This window comes from Pterocles gutturalis, unplaced genomic scaffold, assembly GCF_000699245.1.
Source record: "Pterocles gutturalis isolate BGI_N339 unplaced genomic scaffold, ASM69924v1 scaffold13299, whole genome shotgun sequence".
NCBI classification, from domain to species: domain Eukaryota; kingdom Metazoa; phylum Chordata; class Aves; order Pterocliformes; family Pteroclidae; genus Pterocles; species Pterocles gutturalis.
In genome coordinates this window covers 23,969-42,327 of record NW_010128360.1, presented here as the reverse complement: position 1 = coordinate 42,327, position 18,359 = coordinate 23,969, and the positions used below count along the sequence as shown (strand labels likewise).

At 44.0% G+C, this 18,359-nt stretch overlaps 1 protein-coding gene across 1 annotated transcript in view; it reads right to left on the bottom strand.

Moving 5' to 3' along the window:
* Positions 1-4,892: 4,892 nt before the first annotated feature.
* The window catches only part of ITK (IL2-inducible T-cell kinase), a 30,180-nt gene continuing 16,713 nt past the window's right edge, over positions 4,893-18,359 (bottom strand). Inside the window, exons 4-17 of the mRNA XM_010079593.1 lie at positions 17,227-17,355; positions 16,524-16,564; positions 15,688-15,839; positions 15,142-15,207; positions 14,912-14,966; positions 12,615-12,694; positions 11,840-11,976; positions 10,981-11,055; positions 10,149-10,320; positions 9,204-9,420; positions 8,412-8,476; positions 8,204-8,322; positions 5,501-5,658; positions 4,893-4,964 (exon numbers count right to left, since the gene is read on the bottom strand). Coding sequence (XP_010077895.1) covers positions 4,893-4,964; positions 5,501-5,658; positions 8,204-8,322; positions 8,412-8,476; positions 9,204-9,420; positions 10,149-10,320; positions 10,981-11,055; positions 11,840-11,976; positions 12,615-12,694; positions 14,912-14,966; positions 15,142-15,207; positions 15,688-15,839; positions 16,524-16,564; positions 17,227-17,355 — 1,538 coding nt within the window. The remainder of the gene's footprint in view (positions 4,965-5,500; positions 5,659-8,203; positions 8,323-8,411; positions 8,477-9,203; positions 9,421-10,148; positions 10,321-10,980; positions 11,056-11,839; positions 11,977-12,614; positions 12,695-14,911; positions 14,967-15,141; positions 15,208-15,687; positions 15,840-16,523; positions 16,565-17,226; positions 17,356-18,359) is intronic.

Here is an 18,359-nt window from a genome sequence, read left to right as displayed (position 1 = left end):
GAGCGCGTTTGGGTCCCTGAGAAGGCAGGACCCGGCCGGGATTTCCCATCTCCCTGCTTCTGAGCTTGCTGGGTGTCGAGGTGTTCAGCCTCTCTTCCCCTCAGAGGAGCTGTACCACCGTTGGGTTTTACCTCCCGTTTTAACGAAAGCCCTGTTTACAGCATATGAAGCCTTGGGTCACTGAGCACGTTAGGGACCAAAACCAGAAGGCAATGCCTTTGCTCAGAGCTCCGAGCCTCTTCTGAGTCAGCACCGCATCTGACATTTCTTCAGGCATGAGTTTCCAGTCCTTCTGGTCATGCTTCTTTTTAAAGCTCCAATACAGCTCTTCAGATCCACAGTGAAATCCCAACTGGACCTCTTAACAGCTTTCAGAGGAACATTGCCTCATGGTGATTGATAAAAACCCTACAAAGGGCCTTCCTTCACTTTCCTGCAGCCCTCCCAGCTCCTGATGCTGCCATTTGTTTGTTTGTTGAAAGATGTTGCGGGATACCCAAGGACTGTTCAAAGTTTAGGTACAGGTCTGGGTATATTTCCTTGGTGGCCCTGGCAGTGTCCCTTCCCTGAGCATCAGCGTGTGCTAAAAATGGGGCCATCTGACCCCTCCTGGGTTAGAGTGACTGCTCCTGATTCCTTAGAGACTGCTGCTCTGTTGTCCACGTGAGTGTGGGGCTGAGCTTGCTCCCCATGGGTGTACATGGGCTCTGCGGGGAAGTTTGGACACCAGGTTTACACCAGAGCTCTGCTACTACAAGTTGAATGGATGCCATGGGCTGAAGGCACCAGGGACTGCCAACTACAAAAGCAGCAGGACAGTCTTAGGAACTGTCTTTGTTTTAATAGACAGGACCACACCTTAAAAAATCTATTAGTAGTATCTCTAGGAGTAGACTCTTCTCCTTCCCCTGCATAGCATTTCTTCTATCTTACCTTTAACTAGAACATTTTGTAGGCATCATTGCTCTTTTTACTGTTTATTACTTGTCAGAAAAATTCAGTAAGTGAGCATTCTTACTGCAGATCCAAAAGATTTAACAGCTAATATTGCTCTGAGGCCGTGGGTGAATCAAGGTCAGTTCAAGAAAACTGTGGCAGTAAAAACTGCTGAGGACGTTTTGGGGGATTTTTTTGCACAGTTTAATCTGCTCCCATTATCAGCCAGGCTCAGGGTGATGGGAATTCCATGAATGTTATGATATTATTTTAGTTTTCTACTCTGTGTTGTCTTAGGTGGTAGAATAACAGAATGAGCTTCTCTGCATTGGTCCTACAGATCTCTCTGCAGGCTGGGAAGAGTGGCAGTGAGGGGCAAGCCCCACACAGCTACAGAGGCAGGGGTGTGTGCATCAGCTGGTTATGTGTGGAGGGGAGAGATAACATGATGGTGGGCTGGGCTGAGTTTAACAGAGGAAAACACACAAATTTGAAGTGGCTGCCAAGTGAGATTCACCAGAGCCGTTCACCTGAATCCTGATGTGCTGACGAGCACAGTGTTCAGAGAGGACAAAGCCAAACATCACATAGAAACATGTTCATTAAAAAATGTGTCAGGAAATTCAATATTTTTTTCAGGCCTGATTTTAACATAATTATCTGCTGGAACAAGCACCCACAACCCCCACACCCCCAGGTGGCCAACACATGCCCAGGAAGGCGCTTTTCACGGCTACCATTGCTGCACTCCAGCCCCAGTCTCCACTGAGAAGCATCAGCTGCTCTTTCTAGGTGAGGTTCCTGCTTGACTGCCTTTCCTGGCTGGGACACCAGCCTGGCTATGCCCGCGTCTGGACATTGTAGCAGCAGGCTGGGGACACAGTGGGACAGTGCTCTGGGCCTCTCACCTCTACTTTGTTGAGGACATCTACAGTTAAGCCACATGAAGGGCACAAGTCAAGACTTGCCATAGAAACTGCTATGGTGGGAGAAGACTGTGCTACAGTGTGTTAATGTAACGACGTTATCATAGTAGGGCACTGCCCTTTTGAGAGCCATGAAGTCCCCTGTAAATAATAGTGGGAAAACAGCCTTTGGGAACACTCAAATATTATTACTCCCATTTTCATGAAGCTTCAGAGAATTTAAAGCATGTTTAGATGTAGAAATTTATGTGTCCATATAGTAAATTTCCTAATTTGCAGAGATTCTGAATACTTCCTAGCCCCAGTAAACCCAGCACATAATCTAACCCCAGAACATAGTCACAGTTCTGGGGAACACAGATATTTCAAAAACCCAGAAGTAAGCCTGATTGCTTCTTGGTGGGCAGCATTTGGAGGAAGAGCAAGCTGTTTGATTATAAGAGCATGACAATGGTTTTGTCATTTTTGGTAACTTACAGGGAAAGCCACAGTTGAGACTCAGCAATTTTATTGTTTATAAAAATATGTACTGTGTACACAGAAATACTGCAAAAGAAAACTGAACATAAAACATCACAATATTATTTTGTGCAATACTCTCTAGCTAATAAATATTACACTTATCCAAATATAAATATAATCTCAGAAACATTACCTAAGAGCAATATTGCTGCTACTTAATAGCAACCTCCTCAAGCTCAACAGATCCCTGGTTCCTCCCAGGATGGAGGGGGCAGCAAGCCAGGAGCTTGCAGATAGCCCTGCCACTGAGTGTCTGTGCTCAGGGAAGAACGTTTCAGAGTATCCTGTGGTTGTACGGATTGTCTTAAGTGCAATCAAGAGGGGCAGAAAATACGGTTATGGCCATCTGTCCTCAAATTTAGCTGTAGATGTGCAGTTTAACATCGTTAGGGCTACTGAAAACTTCACTAGCTAAATGCCCAATTTAGCATCACCAGAATGTAACAACAGCCTAACGCAGACTAAAGGATGAGAGGGACAAAGAGAAACTTAGGTTAAATTCGCTGTAGGCAAAAATTCAAAATCTGTTTATAGATGCCTATATTCCACATACTGGTTCAGAATACCAAGAGATTTTGGCAGCAATCCTGATTTGAAGGTAGCACTCTGATCCTGTATTTAGGATTGACGACCTCTGGTCTGAATGTTGGGATTCTCCTTGCCTGGGAGGGTTATTCTGTGTGATATTTGTAAGAGTAAACCAAAGAAAATAACGTGGAATCAAAGCAAAGTAGGAAGATGTCTAAGGTGGGAACTAATGCCTTGCCCATATCCATATACCTGAAAAGATATTCTGGCTCCTAAAAGCTACCGTAGAACCGTGGGTCTGAAAAATACCAAAAATTAAGCCTCCTCCTATGAAGAAATTGTTTGACACAGGATATGTGAGATCATGGGATTACATTATTTCCTTGTTCCATTTTTGTTGGCAATTGTATTTGAACCCAACTTCTGTAATGATGGGAGAGATTGCTGATGGAAGTTTGCACCTCAGAGTTTTTTTAAACTGCTGTCACATGAGGTTTACTCATGTTCTCACCTGCCCAAACAGAGAAGCATCAAAAGTACATACTGCATATATGCACACATCACCTGCGACTTCTCTAGTTATTGTTAATGCTTAGCAGAAAGTCCTGATCCTATTTACAAATTCTGCAGGATACCAACACCCACACTTTTTGGTTTTGAGGTCAGTTATGTCAAAACAGGGTCTCTGTCTTGCAGTGAAAATATAGATTTTAATTGAAATACCAGGAGATGGACATTGTTTATACCTCCTTCTGCTGTGACCACATAATGTGGAACTCCTCATGGAGTAAGTACCTTGGCAATCCATTTGCATCAGGCTTTTTCTTTGATCAGTTCAGTTGTTTACAGAAGAGATGGAAAAGTATTTATTTGTGATGATTGATTTACTCTTTGAAGTAGGAGAAAGCTCTTCTCACTATCACTCGTGCACTGACCACATGCATGTTTTCTCCTTGTGGCTACTCTTTGGAGCCCTCTGGCTTCTTTCTTCCCAACACACTAGTTCAGGAGTAGGTTCCTGTGCTTACACATATAATCAGATCCTGCGATCCTGTCTTGTCCTGAACTGCAAACACACAGCACTCTGCACTGCAAACGCATAGCACGCTGCGCTGCTGAGTTCTCCATACTCCATTCAAATAAATTGGATGGAGATCATATATTTATCTTCTGATGCAGAAAGACTGAAGAAAAAAACTATACAAACTTTCAGCTTTGACTTGCCCCCTCCAAGAATGTCTCCGTTTGCATCAGAGTCCCATTTTCCCACTCAATGTACAATGCAATGTGAGAGAATTTCAAGACTCTTCAACGTGTTGCTTTTTCTCTTCCTTCCTTACAAACTTGCCTGGACACACAGACACCTCTTCAGTTTACCGGGTTCCAGAAGCCTCTTCCTGTTATGCCACAGTTTCAGAGAAAATCATGCAAAGGGAGAACAAAACCACCTTGAGATATCAGCATCAGAAACCCAGTCACTGAATCCAGCCTGTTCCCCTGTGTCCCAGGCTTATTCCTGTTCAGAGCTTTCAGGTCCAGCCCACTCTGAATTAGAGAGCCATGGAAATGTCTAAACATCCCTCTTCAGTTAAAGACAGGGGTTTTTTTACCCAGGGAAGACCTTCATTTGGGAGTTCACAGAACTGGAACAGCAAGGTCAGATCTCTTAGTTTTGAGGCTGTATCTTCAGGAGAAATACACTTGCTGGATTGTGTAGTTCAGGACTCTGTGCTCAATTGTTGCTTCTGCTTGTAAGATGCAAACCACACTTGGCCAAACCAAACCCTGTGTCGGTCTGGGCTCTGGAAGGCCTGGGATATCTTGTCTGCCTGGAAGTACCAGCCTTTGCCCTCACCGTCTCCCCAGGCATATGGCAAGTGTCTATGGTGAGAAGATTCCTGTTAATGCTTTGTGTGGGGAAAATCCAGCCATCTGCCCGCTCAGGACTCTCTTAGCTTTGCTTAGTGGCCAGTGCCATGATTACAGATCAAACTCAGAGATCTCACTCAGCTGGTACAGCAGAGCAGAAAAGGACGGCCGGTCATCTTTCCTCTGAGCAGGGGAGAGAAGAGAGAACGAGAACATTAATGTCAGCTTGAGAGCAATGGCAAGGTTAGGAAGGAAAATCTTGTGAAGAAACTGAGTATTAACAAAAGTACAATCTATCGTTATAAAGAAAATCCCAATGGAAGAATGAGCTTCCTTCTGCGCAATGTTTCTTTTCTACTAGCAGTGAATTCTGCCTAGTGGACACTAAGTACCCTGTAACGGGTTGGCTGTCATTTTTACCACCACTATTGAAACTCGTATCCACAGCTTTCTTAGGAAGCAAACTGTTGAATTAACTTGAGTTAGGTGCACTACATAGACTTCTCAGTGAAGTCAATGCACTCTATGGAGTCAGCAGCTTAAATAAATGGCCAAGAGCCTCGAGTCTGTTTGCTAGCACAGGTGAAAGCTACAAAGTACTTCACCTCCAGGATTTTACCTTGTGTTAGCATGTGAACTGTATACCCTCTCCTCTTAAAAGCCAAGAGGAAGAGAGCTCTTGTTTTTGGGAACTACAGCTCTACCATTCCAATACTAACCATCCTCCAGCAGTGGTTCATGACTTCATAAATAGCCTTGGAGGCCAGCTTGGGTTTGTAGAGCCGAAATCCTGCATTGATTTCTTCCACCACCTCTCCATTGGTGCGATTCTCATAAGGGATTTTACCTTCACTGAAGACCTCCCACATCAGCACTCCTAAAGCAAACAAATGAGAAAGATTACAAAGAAGCAAACAAAATCCTCAGCAGGCCCATGGCCACCTTCTGCCTGCTCTTCTTTGCAGGTCGACGTTGGTGTCTGCTACTTGAGAAAGCATTTTCACTCAGATTCTCAGTATATATCTGAAAAATCAGGCCCTAACACAGCTGTACGGTTTGAGGATGGTAACTGGGATCTCTGCTGGGCACTGGACTGTGTGGAAGTACCAGTCTGGTCACTCCAAGTTTGACTTCTCTGCCTCCTACTTCATGACAGTCTAACATGACAGGGACTTCTTTCCCCGTGAGCCAGATGAAGTCCAAGTGTGTTGTCAGAAAGCAGAGCAGTGTCAGATGACTTCTCCTAAACTGTGAAGAAGAGGGAATGCGTGTGCATGTACTCCATCCAGATGTGTGATGGTGGCAGGAGAACCCACTTTTTGTCACTGATTCAGTTTATCTGGTTTTGCTTCAAATTAATCACATATAAAAGACATGTCACTGATGTTCTTGCCTGTTCTAAACCTCAGCACTGGGAACTCCTCACCTGCAAAACATCCCAGCTGGTGCGATTCACTGGGATGAATTCACATGCAAGGACAGTGGTATTTCAAAGGATTTCAGCATGTTTTTTTCTCTTTTCCTAAACACTCAAATAATTTCCTTTGATACTGTTCAGAGCAGTGCATAAACTCATACTTCTCAAGTGTGGTAGAAGAGAGACAGACAAAGACAAAAAGACTGTGGAATACGTTGTGGTTGGCCACCACATCAGAGAGGTGTGAAGGCATCTGTGTTATTATTAGGTTTAATTTCTTTGGTCACCTAATGACTGACTTGCTAAATTGTGTTCACATTGTATTAGAAAAGGGAGACAGACAGACAGAGACTGATCTGGAATAAAGTTGTGTAACCCCACAGCCAACTTTGCTAAATGATGCCTGCTTTCCAGCTTTGAATTCTTCAAATGGGAAGATGCATAGAGATTGCAGCTCCTCACCAGTGATATTGGCTCTACTGAAGAGTAAGCAGAGCAGCGGTACTCCCCCAGTGTGCAGATGCCTGCACTGGGAATTTCCCACACCCATTTTGTTCTCCTGGGCACAGCAGGGTTTCAGGCCTGGCAGGAGAGACGAATGGGCTGCAGAGTAGTGGAGCAGAAAGCATCTCACAGTCATGAGACCATGACATGACAGAGGAATGCTCTTATGCAAACCCCGCTGGATGGGGAGATAACGAGTCCGGCAGATGTACAACACTGCTGTCTGCACATTTCATGAAGAAGGACTGACCAGTGCAAACAAACGTCACTGGTATTTCATTCAGCCCTGAAACTGGAGTGAACCGACTTCACCTGGCTTGGCTTGACTGTACATCAAACAGATCGCCCTTTTTGGAGGCAGCTCAGTACACAGTCCAGTTTCCGATTTGTGAAGCAGAACATTCTAACCACAGTAGCATCTCTCCCCGTGTCACTGCCACTTTGCTGTGAAGTGAGAGACAGCAACACTGGCAAATATTGTCCCTTGTTATTATGTGCTGAGTGCTGGCAGCCTCCTCCACATGCCAGGGGACATGGGAAGAGGAATGGTGCTCCTCAAAGCATCTCCGGGTTGGGATCTCGAAGGTGCTGTGTGGGTCTGAGCACCCAGCTCCCACTGCACAGCTCTGACCAGTGTGAGCCCCACAGCAGAGCACGGCGAAGGGAGAGGGAAGCACAGAACTCACAAGCGCAGCCTAGCAAAGGTTATAATCCCGCATTATTTACTGCTGGGCCCAGAGCTGAGTGGCACCCCATTGACTGTGCGCTGTGCACAGCACACTGCACCGATTCATTCCCCAGTGCTGCGATTTGCATGTTAGCTGGAGATGGGCCAGATCCATCCGTGTGCCAGATCAACAGGCCAGGGGATCGCCTTTGTTATCTCCAGAGCCGATGACTTTGGGGAAAAAAATATACAACGGTTTTCTTATCTATCACGGTCCAGACGGGAGACCAAAGAACAGACACAAATCATAAAACAATGCATTGGGGAGCAGGAAATGAGGTGAGAAAATGTGAGCGGTGAAATATTTTCAGATCAGCATAAAGCAAATGGAGCCAGCAGAGAACACTTGGAAAGGCAGAGGGATTGAGTGAAGCATCAGTGCCCGGCACTGACATGCAGAGAGATCGAGTGCCTAAATATCTTTCCTCTCCTTTCCTTATATAATCTTGTTTGTGACTCTCCAGCCTTTTCTTGGACACTCCTGCTATATCAGCATGAAATAGAGTTCATTATTTGGCATTATATAGCATTGCACAGGTATAATACATTAAATTGGCAGCATTTGCAGTGTTCCAGAGTATCTAGGTAGTTTACTACTCTTTTCTTTCTGTTACTTAAATGATTTGGGCTTGCTTTCCTAAGCCATTATTCAGGCAAAACACCCTTGGAGCCCAGAGGATGTAGTGTTCAGGAGAGTTTACTTGAGGACTGAGCCCTTAGGTTTTCTGAGCTGGCGTTTGCTGATTTTTTTCCATTCTGACAAGAGGTTCTTACCAAATGACCAAACGTCAGATTTGGTGCTATAGTTGCTGTAGGAGAAAACCTCTGGAGCAGACCACTTGACTGGAAACTTGGTACCCGTGGAGCTGGTATACTGATCGTCAAGGACAATCCTGGAAAAGGAAAAGCAAGGAGCGTGCTGAGTAACCCCCCCATCCTGTGACAGCCCCGCAGGGAGCGTGCACTGCCTCGGCTGCATTACCTCGACATCCCGAAGTCGGACACTTTGACCACATGGGATTCCCCCACCAGGCAGTTCCTAGCGGCCTGCAAGAAAAGAAGGTGCAAAGGCAGAAGGTCAGAGCTGAAGGACCATCCCAGGCACTCAGTTGCAGAGCAGATAGTCCTTAAAAAAAGGAGAATCAAAGTGACATTGTACCGTACACAGAGGGGGAAAACTTGAGGTTCCCATGCTTTCTGTACATTTTACAGCCAGCATGTTCGTGTTGCCAAAAAAGCTGTTCAACCATCAGTCTGACTTGCAGGCCCTTTTTGCCCAGAAAGGGCAGAGAAAGACCCTAAAGCATCCACAGTTCCCCACAGTCCTTGCTCCCCTGACAAAACAGCAGCAGTGACTCATGCAGCCTGATGGAACACCACATGTTTAGAAGTATTTTATCGGCAATGCACATTTATATGTTAAAACAGGTTTTTTGACATCTTCACTGATTTTAGACATGGAGAGTGGTCAGTTCCTGGGAACTGTGGGAGATGGGGCTCTTGGGGAGCAAAAGAGCCTGTTCAGAAAAAGAAACAAACTTCATGTCCTCGTTTCTTCATTCACAATCACATTTAAGGGAAATGGATTAATCAGCGCTCCAGGGGATATTTTTTTCCCCTAAAGTATTGATGCTGCTTCTGCAATAATGGACAATACTGGATCCCCTGCCAGCAGAGAGGCAGGAGGAGTGGGAAAGCTAAAATTAAGGAAGGGAGAAAGCACAGGGAAAAGGCCAGCTGGAGCAGAGGAAAAGTCTATCTGGGACCAACATACCAGATCTCTGTGGATGACAGAGTTTTGTTCTAGATAAGCCATTCCTTCGCACACATCTTGGCACATCCCCAGCAGGGTTTCCTTTGAAAAACTGCCCCGCTGGCTCCTGAGGTAGTCGGACAAGCAGCCGTTCTCCATGAACTCAAACACCAGGCAAATGGGAGTGTTCTCAAAGCACACGCCATAGAGCTGGACCAGCTTGGGGTGAGAGAGCCTCCTGTGGGATGGGGAGGGAAGGTGGAAAAAGAGGCTGAAACAGGCTCAGTGCATTCTATCCTTACAACAAGCGTGTTATACATGGCTGCCTATGGCACCCTGCTGTGCTCCTCTCTCCGCAAATGCCAACTATGAAAACAGAAAGAAGAAAATGCGTAGACCAAGTCTAACATCAAGTAGCACTAAGTATCATTCCATTTTCATGGTAATGGTCACCAGAAGACTTTCCTGAATGGAAAATAATCCAATCAAACAAACAAACAAAAAAATCAATTTCTGTCTACTTTGATGGGAGGGAAATGCAAAAAGTACAAAGTCAATAAAACCAAAGGGACATATTTTCAGTTGTGCAAAGCAGAAGTTCCACAGGTAGGGTTTTTCAATAAAATTTCCCTCAAATTTTATGAGATTTAGTAATTTAATTGTTTTTGACAAAAACACTTCTCTCTCCAAAATATACTGTCAATTAACCCTGCCTTCCAGAACAGCAGAGAACTGGAAGATCATTCTGGATATTGATAGACTTACAAGCACAGTAATTCACCTACGGTTTGAATTGCCACTCTTTGTAACACCAGAGCTCACCACTCTGTCTCTATACTATTTAGATAAATAGTACATAATCCAAGATTAAATTCCCCATTCTTATTCCTGAATATTCTCGCAACATTTTGGTTTAGTCTTGTGAATCCTACAGGGTCTGATTTTCTTGGTGAATCTACTACTTACATCAAGACTTTAGCTTCTTCAATGAAATCCTCTTCAGACATTGCTCCTTCACGAATGGTCTTTATGGCTACTTTTGTCTTCTCCAGCAAGTAGCCAAGGTAGACCACCCCAAACTGACCACTGCCAATTTCCTGTACACGTGTGAGCTCAGAGGGGTTAATGACCAATTTTCCTGTTGATTGTAAGGGAGAAAGAGTGAGGATTGAGCAGTGAAATGTCAAACAAAAAACTTTTGTGGGTTAAACATTGAGACAGGACTCAGAGTGAGACTTTCTGGCTCTCCTTCAAATTGTCCATCTGACCTTTGAGCAGGAACAACAACATCCCCTTTCTTTCCCCATTTGTCTTGTCTATCCTGTTCTTCAGGGAGGATTGTTTCTATCATGCATATGTGCACTACCAAGCACAACATGGTTTTAAGTTTCTTTGATGTCTCCAAGAATTACAATAAAGATGATACCAACAAAATTCTGTAGACAACTGTATGCAAATGGAGGCATCTTTCAGGAGGGATTCAGCTTTCATCAAATTATGCTATGCTCCTACTCCCATGACCTTTCTTCAGCATTCATTTCGGTATTTAATGTTGAAATCATTGAGACCCTGGGGTTCTCATCAGCTCCCTCAAGGCACTGCACAATTGGTTCAGTCAGTTATCAATGGTAACAACGAAGATGATAATCTAGTGAATAGTCCAGTGTAAAGATTTGAAGAAAGCTATTTATTGTGGTGATAGTCACATGAATAATCATTGATATCCATGCGGATATTCAGATCACCCAGCTAAGCAGTGAGGAGCGTGATTCCCCATATTGTCATGACAGTACCATACCGTAGCTCAGCCCTGCAGTGATCGGGGCCTTTTTTCTCCAAGAAGAGACAGCATACCGCAAACGGGTGACAAGACCTGAATAACAGAGGAAAAGGTGGGTTCCAGTTATTGTCACAGTCATGGGAAGTGTGACTGTCACTACCCCAGAAGGCAGTCTGGATTCTGGAAGCAGATTTATTGTACTGAGTTCTCAGCTCCACTTGAGGGCAGCTGAACCTCTATTCAGACTGTGATGTCCTGCCTGCTAGAAGGAAGACAATTCTGAGCAGTTTCAGCTTATTTCCCATTTTCACTCTGTCAGCAAATGTGAGCTGTGAGTCTCTGTTAAGTCTGATGAAATTCCAAATTATCCCTTTTATTTGTAGGGTATTTTTGAAGCCCAGGGTTTCCCTTGGTACTCCTGGACTGTAGGGATGAGAGTCTTTGATGACTCCCAAGTCTAGCTATGGACCCTGGCCATGTCCCTAACTTTGTGTCAAATCAAGGCCCAGGGATATATCACCTCCTGGGCAAGAAGGCCCGGCAGCATAACTCAAACAGGTAGTTTGGTCTGGCTGTGGTGACACACCCCCACGGGCTCCCAGGAATGAAAGGGCTGTCTATAGTATGTCACTGCAACATCTGTGTTGTTCATAGTCAACCTCAGAAGGACAACCAGAATGAAGATGTAATGCTGGAAGCTGGCCCGAGATGGTAATTTTCCTGACATCCAAGTGCCAGAATAAGTGGAAGAAAAGTTGATGCTATTTATAATTTCATTGTAAGGACAGAGGGCTTGGGAGCCTTCCTTCATCCCAAACAGTCACCTGGCTGCGTGGTAAAACAGCAGCTTCCCTGGTCAGCATCAGCCTTCACTCACCTCCTGCGTTGTGCTGGTGATAGTTGATAAGTTCAGGGATGCAGTCAAACACATGCTTCTCTGCCAAGTAGTATCGCTTGGGAAAGTCAGTTGTCTCATTGATGTGATAATGCTTTATAACGGGATTGTTATCCGTGCTGAAAAAGAGGAGGTTTTCTTTGAGGAAAACTAGATTGCAGCAAAAAGACAGGAATGTGGATATAAATGGGAGAGGAGCGAGCGAGCAAAGGGTAGAACCTTCCTTAGGTAGAACAAACGGGAGAAGAGCAAGGAGAGAGCTGCAGTTGCTAATGAAAGCTGTGTACTTGTATGTTCTCCCTCTCACTCATAGATGGTCTCATCTCTAGAAAGGCTGAGGTTTCCCCAGAAGAGTAGGTTGAGTACCAACTTTCTCTGCCTCTTCTTTCTGAAACAAAACTTTCTGCCCCATCACTGAAACCCTTTCACTAGTCTTGTATTACCCACCTCTGATGAGTCCAGCATATAGTCCATGTTGATCCTACCAATGCTTAAGCTGGGGGAACAATTTCATCAAAATTACAACCCCAGTGATGTCTAAGGGACTATATTTAGATGCAGGGAGAACTGGAGCCTTTAAATACACTTGTTGAATGGCAGCTAACTCTTCTGCCTTTTTTGGAAGTGTTTTCCTCTATCATTTTCATGAGCCTTCTGCTCTCTCTTTATAATGCCAAAACAACTACAGAGATTACACTTTCACAGAAGCCATTTCATTGATGTAATTGATGCAAAAAGCTGCTGAGCTCAGCTGTACCTTAATGCTTTGGTGAAAACAGAGACTGTGTACATGCCAGGCTGCCTCGAATCTCTCACCATGAAGGCACCTTCCCTACCCTGTAACAGAAGCAAAGGAGAGAAAACTGGTTAGAGACATAACAGGAAAAAGAAGTCGGCTGGGGACAAAGCTCTGCTCGTTTCAGCCCTGTCTATGCCCTGTCTGTGTCTATGTCCTGTCACACGAGGATGTGATAAACATGTAGGAAAAAACCAAGCTATGAGCCAGCTGATGGAGCTTGGTCTGTTCCACGCACGGCTCTGGTGGCTGCCCAGCGCCTGCAGGTACACCCAGCTGGTCTCTCTGGGTGCTGTCTATTTTTAGCTCAGTTTCCTGAGGAAACGAGACTTACGCACTCATGCTGAGTATGCGTGGGTGTGGGTATACGAGTGTGTGCCTCTCTGTCCCTCCAAGCCTCTCTAGAAATGTTGAAGCCATTGACTGCTTTCAACCTGATCTGACAGAATACTGATGATATTAACTTTACACAAGTTCAATGAAATGGGCAGCTGAGTGGAAAGTCAACGCCTTTGAATGCCCTCCATTGAGAAAGCAGCTACAGAATGAGAGTGCAATTTATTCAACACCAGAGAATCCATACGGGCGTGTATGAAAGATCATTTACCAATGTACCAGAAATGGGAAAAGCTTGGACAAGATCCTGCCCTTTCACAGGTACCCCACTCATCCAGTGTCTGAACATAAATGTGTAGGAAAGCAGGCTTTTTCCACTCTGACACTCACAGAACAATTTTCCTTTTTATTTTTTCACTGTAATTGTTTTCTACTCATCTGAGTGCTAAAATGTACCATAGGCCATGATCCTGCAGGGCTGAGCACTAATGGACCAGATGGCACAGGAGAAGATTTAACATAACCATTTGGACATAATGTGCTGTCTGACCTATATGTTGATGAGAAAAAATGTATTTTTCTCCTGTTTGCAGATAAAGATGCTTTTCACATGGCATCCCAAGTGCCTGATTATTTTCTTCCCTCCTTTGCTTTACATAGCAGATTTACTCCATTTTACATCTCCTCTCTCCATCCACAACACTTGGTGCAAACCCAATCCACCAAGTACACCCTTTCTTGGCCTCCTTCCCACCTTTCCAGCCGATTGATTCTGCTCCTGGTGAACACAGGGGCCAGGATTGCTCCTGCATACCCTGTGTATGAACTGCTGAGTTTCAGGTTGCAGCTCTGCCCAGGCTGGACCAGGACACCGAGCTATAAACCTTCCAGGGCTGTCTTTTCAATGCATGTCTGCACAACATCTACCATATTGCAGGGAAGCTCTGAAAACGGTCTCCAGATGCTGCTGTAGAAGTGGGGGCTCTAGGGCTTATCTCCCTGGCCGCCTGGGACTGCTTGCACAGGTAGGCAAGTATTGGAGACAGCATCCTGCCCAAGTTACTTTAGGCATTGTTCTTGCCTGTCCATCTCACTTAACAGCAAATCTGCCCCAAGATATTTGGGGGAAGCTGTGGGGGCTGCAAGGTTTTGAACCAAAAGGCTCTGCGGCCACACAGGGGTAGTTGCCACAGAAAAATTGTGCTGGTAGGGCCAAAAGGAAAATAAAATCACTAAACCATGCATGGACACATCCTGTAGGATGTTTTAGGAACTAAAAGAATGTATAAAACCACATAAAAATGCTTTTATTTCGGTAAAATACTATCATTCCAAGAAAGAACACTTTATTTGGGTCTCCTGTAAGAGCTGATTTAAAAACTAAGGTTGTCTTTGTCTGGAAAATTTGAACAAGTTTACTCTTTCTATTTTCACTACTGTCTTCACTGGAAAACTCTGGCTCAACTGAAAAACTAAAGATGCGTGCTCACATGCACACACAAAACTAAAAAACAAACCCCAAACCCATACTTTTGGCTTTCACCCAAAATATTTCAGCACGAGATTGGTTAGATTTTCAGAGAACTACTGGCATCCGCAGACCTCCTGCAGAGACAGAAAAGATGAGCTAAAATCACAGTTTTCAGTCGACACAGTGTTCTGAAACAGTGTTTTCCATCAGCCCCAGTTACTGGGTGTGTTTGACCGAAGGACCTCTCTGCCCACATTCAGCTGCTGTGGAAGTCAGAGGGTTCCTAGTGGTCCTTTATCTTGCATCACACACAAGAACAGCCAAGAACAGCAACACAGCAGGAACCCTGGGTTCAACTCTTTCTTACACAAAGCAGCCCTCACAGGCTTCTCCTCATTTGTCATTAATTAATTATTATTGCCCATCCGCCTCATACATAACACTGGTTTACCTCATCCTTGAGGAGTGTTTCTGCTTTGCTTCTGCTGATGTTCTTATTGTACCATCTGAAAACATCAAAAGACTCCGAGTCAGTGTTTCTAGGCTGTTAAAAGTTTCTGAATGGAGCATCCCCAGCATTAGCAACAACACATTATGTGGGGTAGGGACACTGGAGGCTTGTAGCTTCTGTAACAAATCCAGGGCACTTAGAAGTACAAGAAAAACATAGGCACAACTTACTCATATATTTGCAGATTCTCGGGTGATTTTTCCGCCAGGTAGCTGCTTGGCACATAGCCTTCATGCCTGTTAGAAGGCAACACGGTGTGAGTGTGCTAGACAGACAGGATTTTATCTGCGTCTGTGGGAGTCAACCCTTGAAGATTTGCTTGCTCTTTGCATGACAGAAATGCTGGTTGTTATGTACTTGGTAGGGCTACTGTGAGAAGGAAACAACAGATTGCACATCGAAATTTGGAGGGTTTCACAATTTTCCCCCTACATGTATGACAGCAAATACCAGCCTTAGCTGAGGACTGTTCTTTTTTTTTTTTTAAATTAACTTTTGGATCTGATCTTTTTAAAAAAAAATTAACTTTCTTCAGCTGCTTGGATACAAGCACCATAAAAGGGAAGAAAGTTACTGCAAATTACCTTCCATCACTCTTTTCCTATACATCAGAAGATGCTTCACAAAAATTATACCAGAGGCCAGCATATATGTTAATGGAAGAACAAAGTGGATTTAGAAAAGTTTTGCAAATTTACTGTTGAAAAGTGACTTACCCATTCTTATCTTGAATCAGCCACCAGTGTTCCTCAGAGCTGTCAATCACATAATATTCCTCATTAGATTGTAATGTCAACTCCTGCGGGTTCTGGGCTTCATAGTCATATATGGCCATGACTAAGGCTTCTCTTGGATCTAGCAACAATTTCTGCACAAATTAGGGAAAAGGGTTATCATATTCATATTCATCAATGGCATGCTCTCTAAAATTATATTTCCCTGGCAGCACTTGTGTCTTCTTGGTTCAAAAGCCTCAAAGCTAGGAAAGCACCCTAGGGTGTCCAGTGGGGTATGTTGACAACATGAGAATTTTTAGCACTTTTTTTTAGTACAGGATTACCTCTGTCCGATCTATTCTTCACAGATGTCTCCTAAACTCCTCTTAAAAGCCTCCAGTGATAAAATCTCCATGGCCTCCCTAGAGGGACTGTCCCAATGCCCTGCTGCCCTCCAGTAATGCACCCAGCCCTAACCACCACCCTGCTTCTCCCTTCTCATCCACAAGCGGGTTTGGAAAACCACTTCTCTGTTCCTCTTTACATCAGCTTTTCTCATATCCCTCCTACTTCCCCACTTTCCCTTTCTATAGATTGAAGAAAACCCCAGCCACCCCACAGCTGTCTTTGTAGGACTGAGCCTAACTCTAGTGGGATGCTGCTGATTTATAGTTTAGGAAAAAATATGGAAAGGTAAGAGAAAAGGCCAGGGAATTTTAGCATGGGTGATACTCTAGGTCACTGCACTGTGCTGAAAGTTAATGAGGGTATTTGCACTGCTGCTGGTTAAATACCCAGGGCACTAAGAACAGCTTAGTGTGCCTCACTGCACTCACCCAGTTATCTTCAGGAGTGGGAGGAAGAGGCTTCTTTGAGGCTGAAAGAAAATCAAGAAAGCTAATTTGAAGTAGATGTGGACAAAACAAGGAGAGAAGCCACCAAAGTAATGAATTGATAAAGGTGATACACAACCAGTCAAGAGCAAGCCTTGGTCTTTTAGAGTAAGATGTGCCACTAGCCTGCACCTGCACAGAGACTCTCAGCCAAACAGCGTGAGCCTGAAACTGGTGTACGGATTACTTAAGGAATCAGCCAGATACAAGGGAAAAGCATCTTGGGTGAAAAAAGATTGACTGCTTACATACTTTTTTGAGACAAAGTAAAGATTATGCTTGGCCATTGAGACACAAAGGAAATATGGTTAGGACAAAATAGGACACACATTGTTGAATGCATATTTCTTAAGAAAGTTGTTATAGCTTATTGACTGAGCATAGCTGATCCAGTTCTTAGTTCTTCATCTCATTCCAAAGACAGCACCAAGCATCACACAGAGGAAAATGTTAATTCAAAACAAAGAATGCCATATACAGTAAATGATAAGGCAAAGTAAGGAATGTCCCAAGAAGTCAGCAACATGTCTCTTGAGAGAGATGTAACATGATATTCTTTGATGTTCTGTATGAGACAGATTTGATCCTTTACTTTTGCTAGGAATAAAAATTTTCGAGGTCAGGATGTTCTTAACAAATCCCATACCATTTTTGGTGGGGTCATACTCCACACAGCCAGCTGCCATCTTCTCTGTCTGAGCACAGCATCTCCACTTGCCATCTATCCAAAAGTCTGGATGACACTTTGAAACCAAACTATTGTTGTTTATGGTTTCTGGAAAATGTTAGGGAAATAAAAGGAAGGGGGAAATTAATTTATTTGCCTTCACATCTGTTCTGAAAGACATCTAGAATTGGTTGGAAATAATCTGCACTTTAAAGAAGCTGCTTAGTATTTTCAAACCAAGCTTTAGTGAATATTATCAGCCTCCTCTTTTAATATTTTCCTGTCTCGTGAAAGGAATGAATGCCACCATCAATGTGCAGGAACAGCCTTACTGCTGGTGATGGAGCCCATACCTCTCTACCCTGGGAGAACAGAATCCTACCAAAATTACTCTCTCTTTCAACTGATAAACATCAAAACCACAGAAGAAAGGTCTCATAAAGAGAAATAAAACCTGTCAGGCCATATACTGATGATTCCCATGCAAGACTACAGCTCTACATACGTATATACAGTATGTATATAGGTAGGACATGGACACTTGCTGCTTTGGCTTGGTGTTCAGAAGGACCTGTACCAGCTGGCATTCACCAGCATTTTTTGCACATATAAATACCAGTCTTGAATGTCTGCATGGGTCATTAAACATCTTTCTTTTTGAAGCTCAAGCTCTCTATCTCTAATAATAATTTTCCAAAAAAGAACAAAAAAATTTCTGCTGCCTGTTTCAAGAGACTATTCAAATTGCCCAAGTGAGCAGCCAGTCTCAAAGTGTTGCCCGAGCAGAGGTGAGAAAGTAGAAACTTGGAGAAGGTGCACTCCAGAAGAGGAATAACTGGTTGCAAGAGTAAGTGCATGAACTTAATAATACCTCAGTCAGGCACAATGTTTTCAGAGTGAACAATACAGCAGCTTGTGTTATACAGCAGGAAAAAGCTATGATGGAAGGCTGGTGCAAATTTCATGCAGCTAAGTAACACCTTCCTTATGCTTCATTTCTTCCTGCGGTGGTTAGTTATTGTGCCTTCGCTTCAGAATCATTGCAGCGAACCACAGCACGATTCAGGAGGTGAACAGGAAATGAAAGCTGCCCACAAAAATGTTTCTTAATA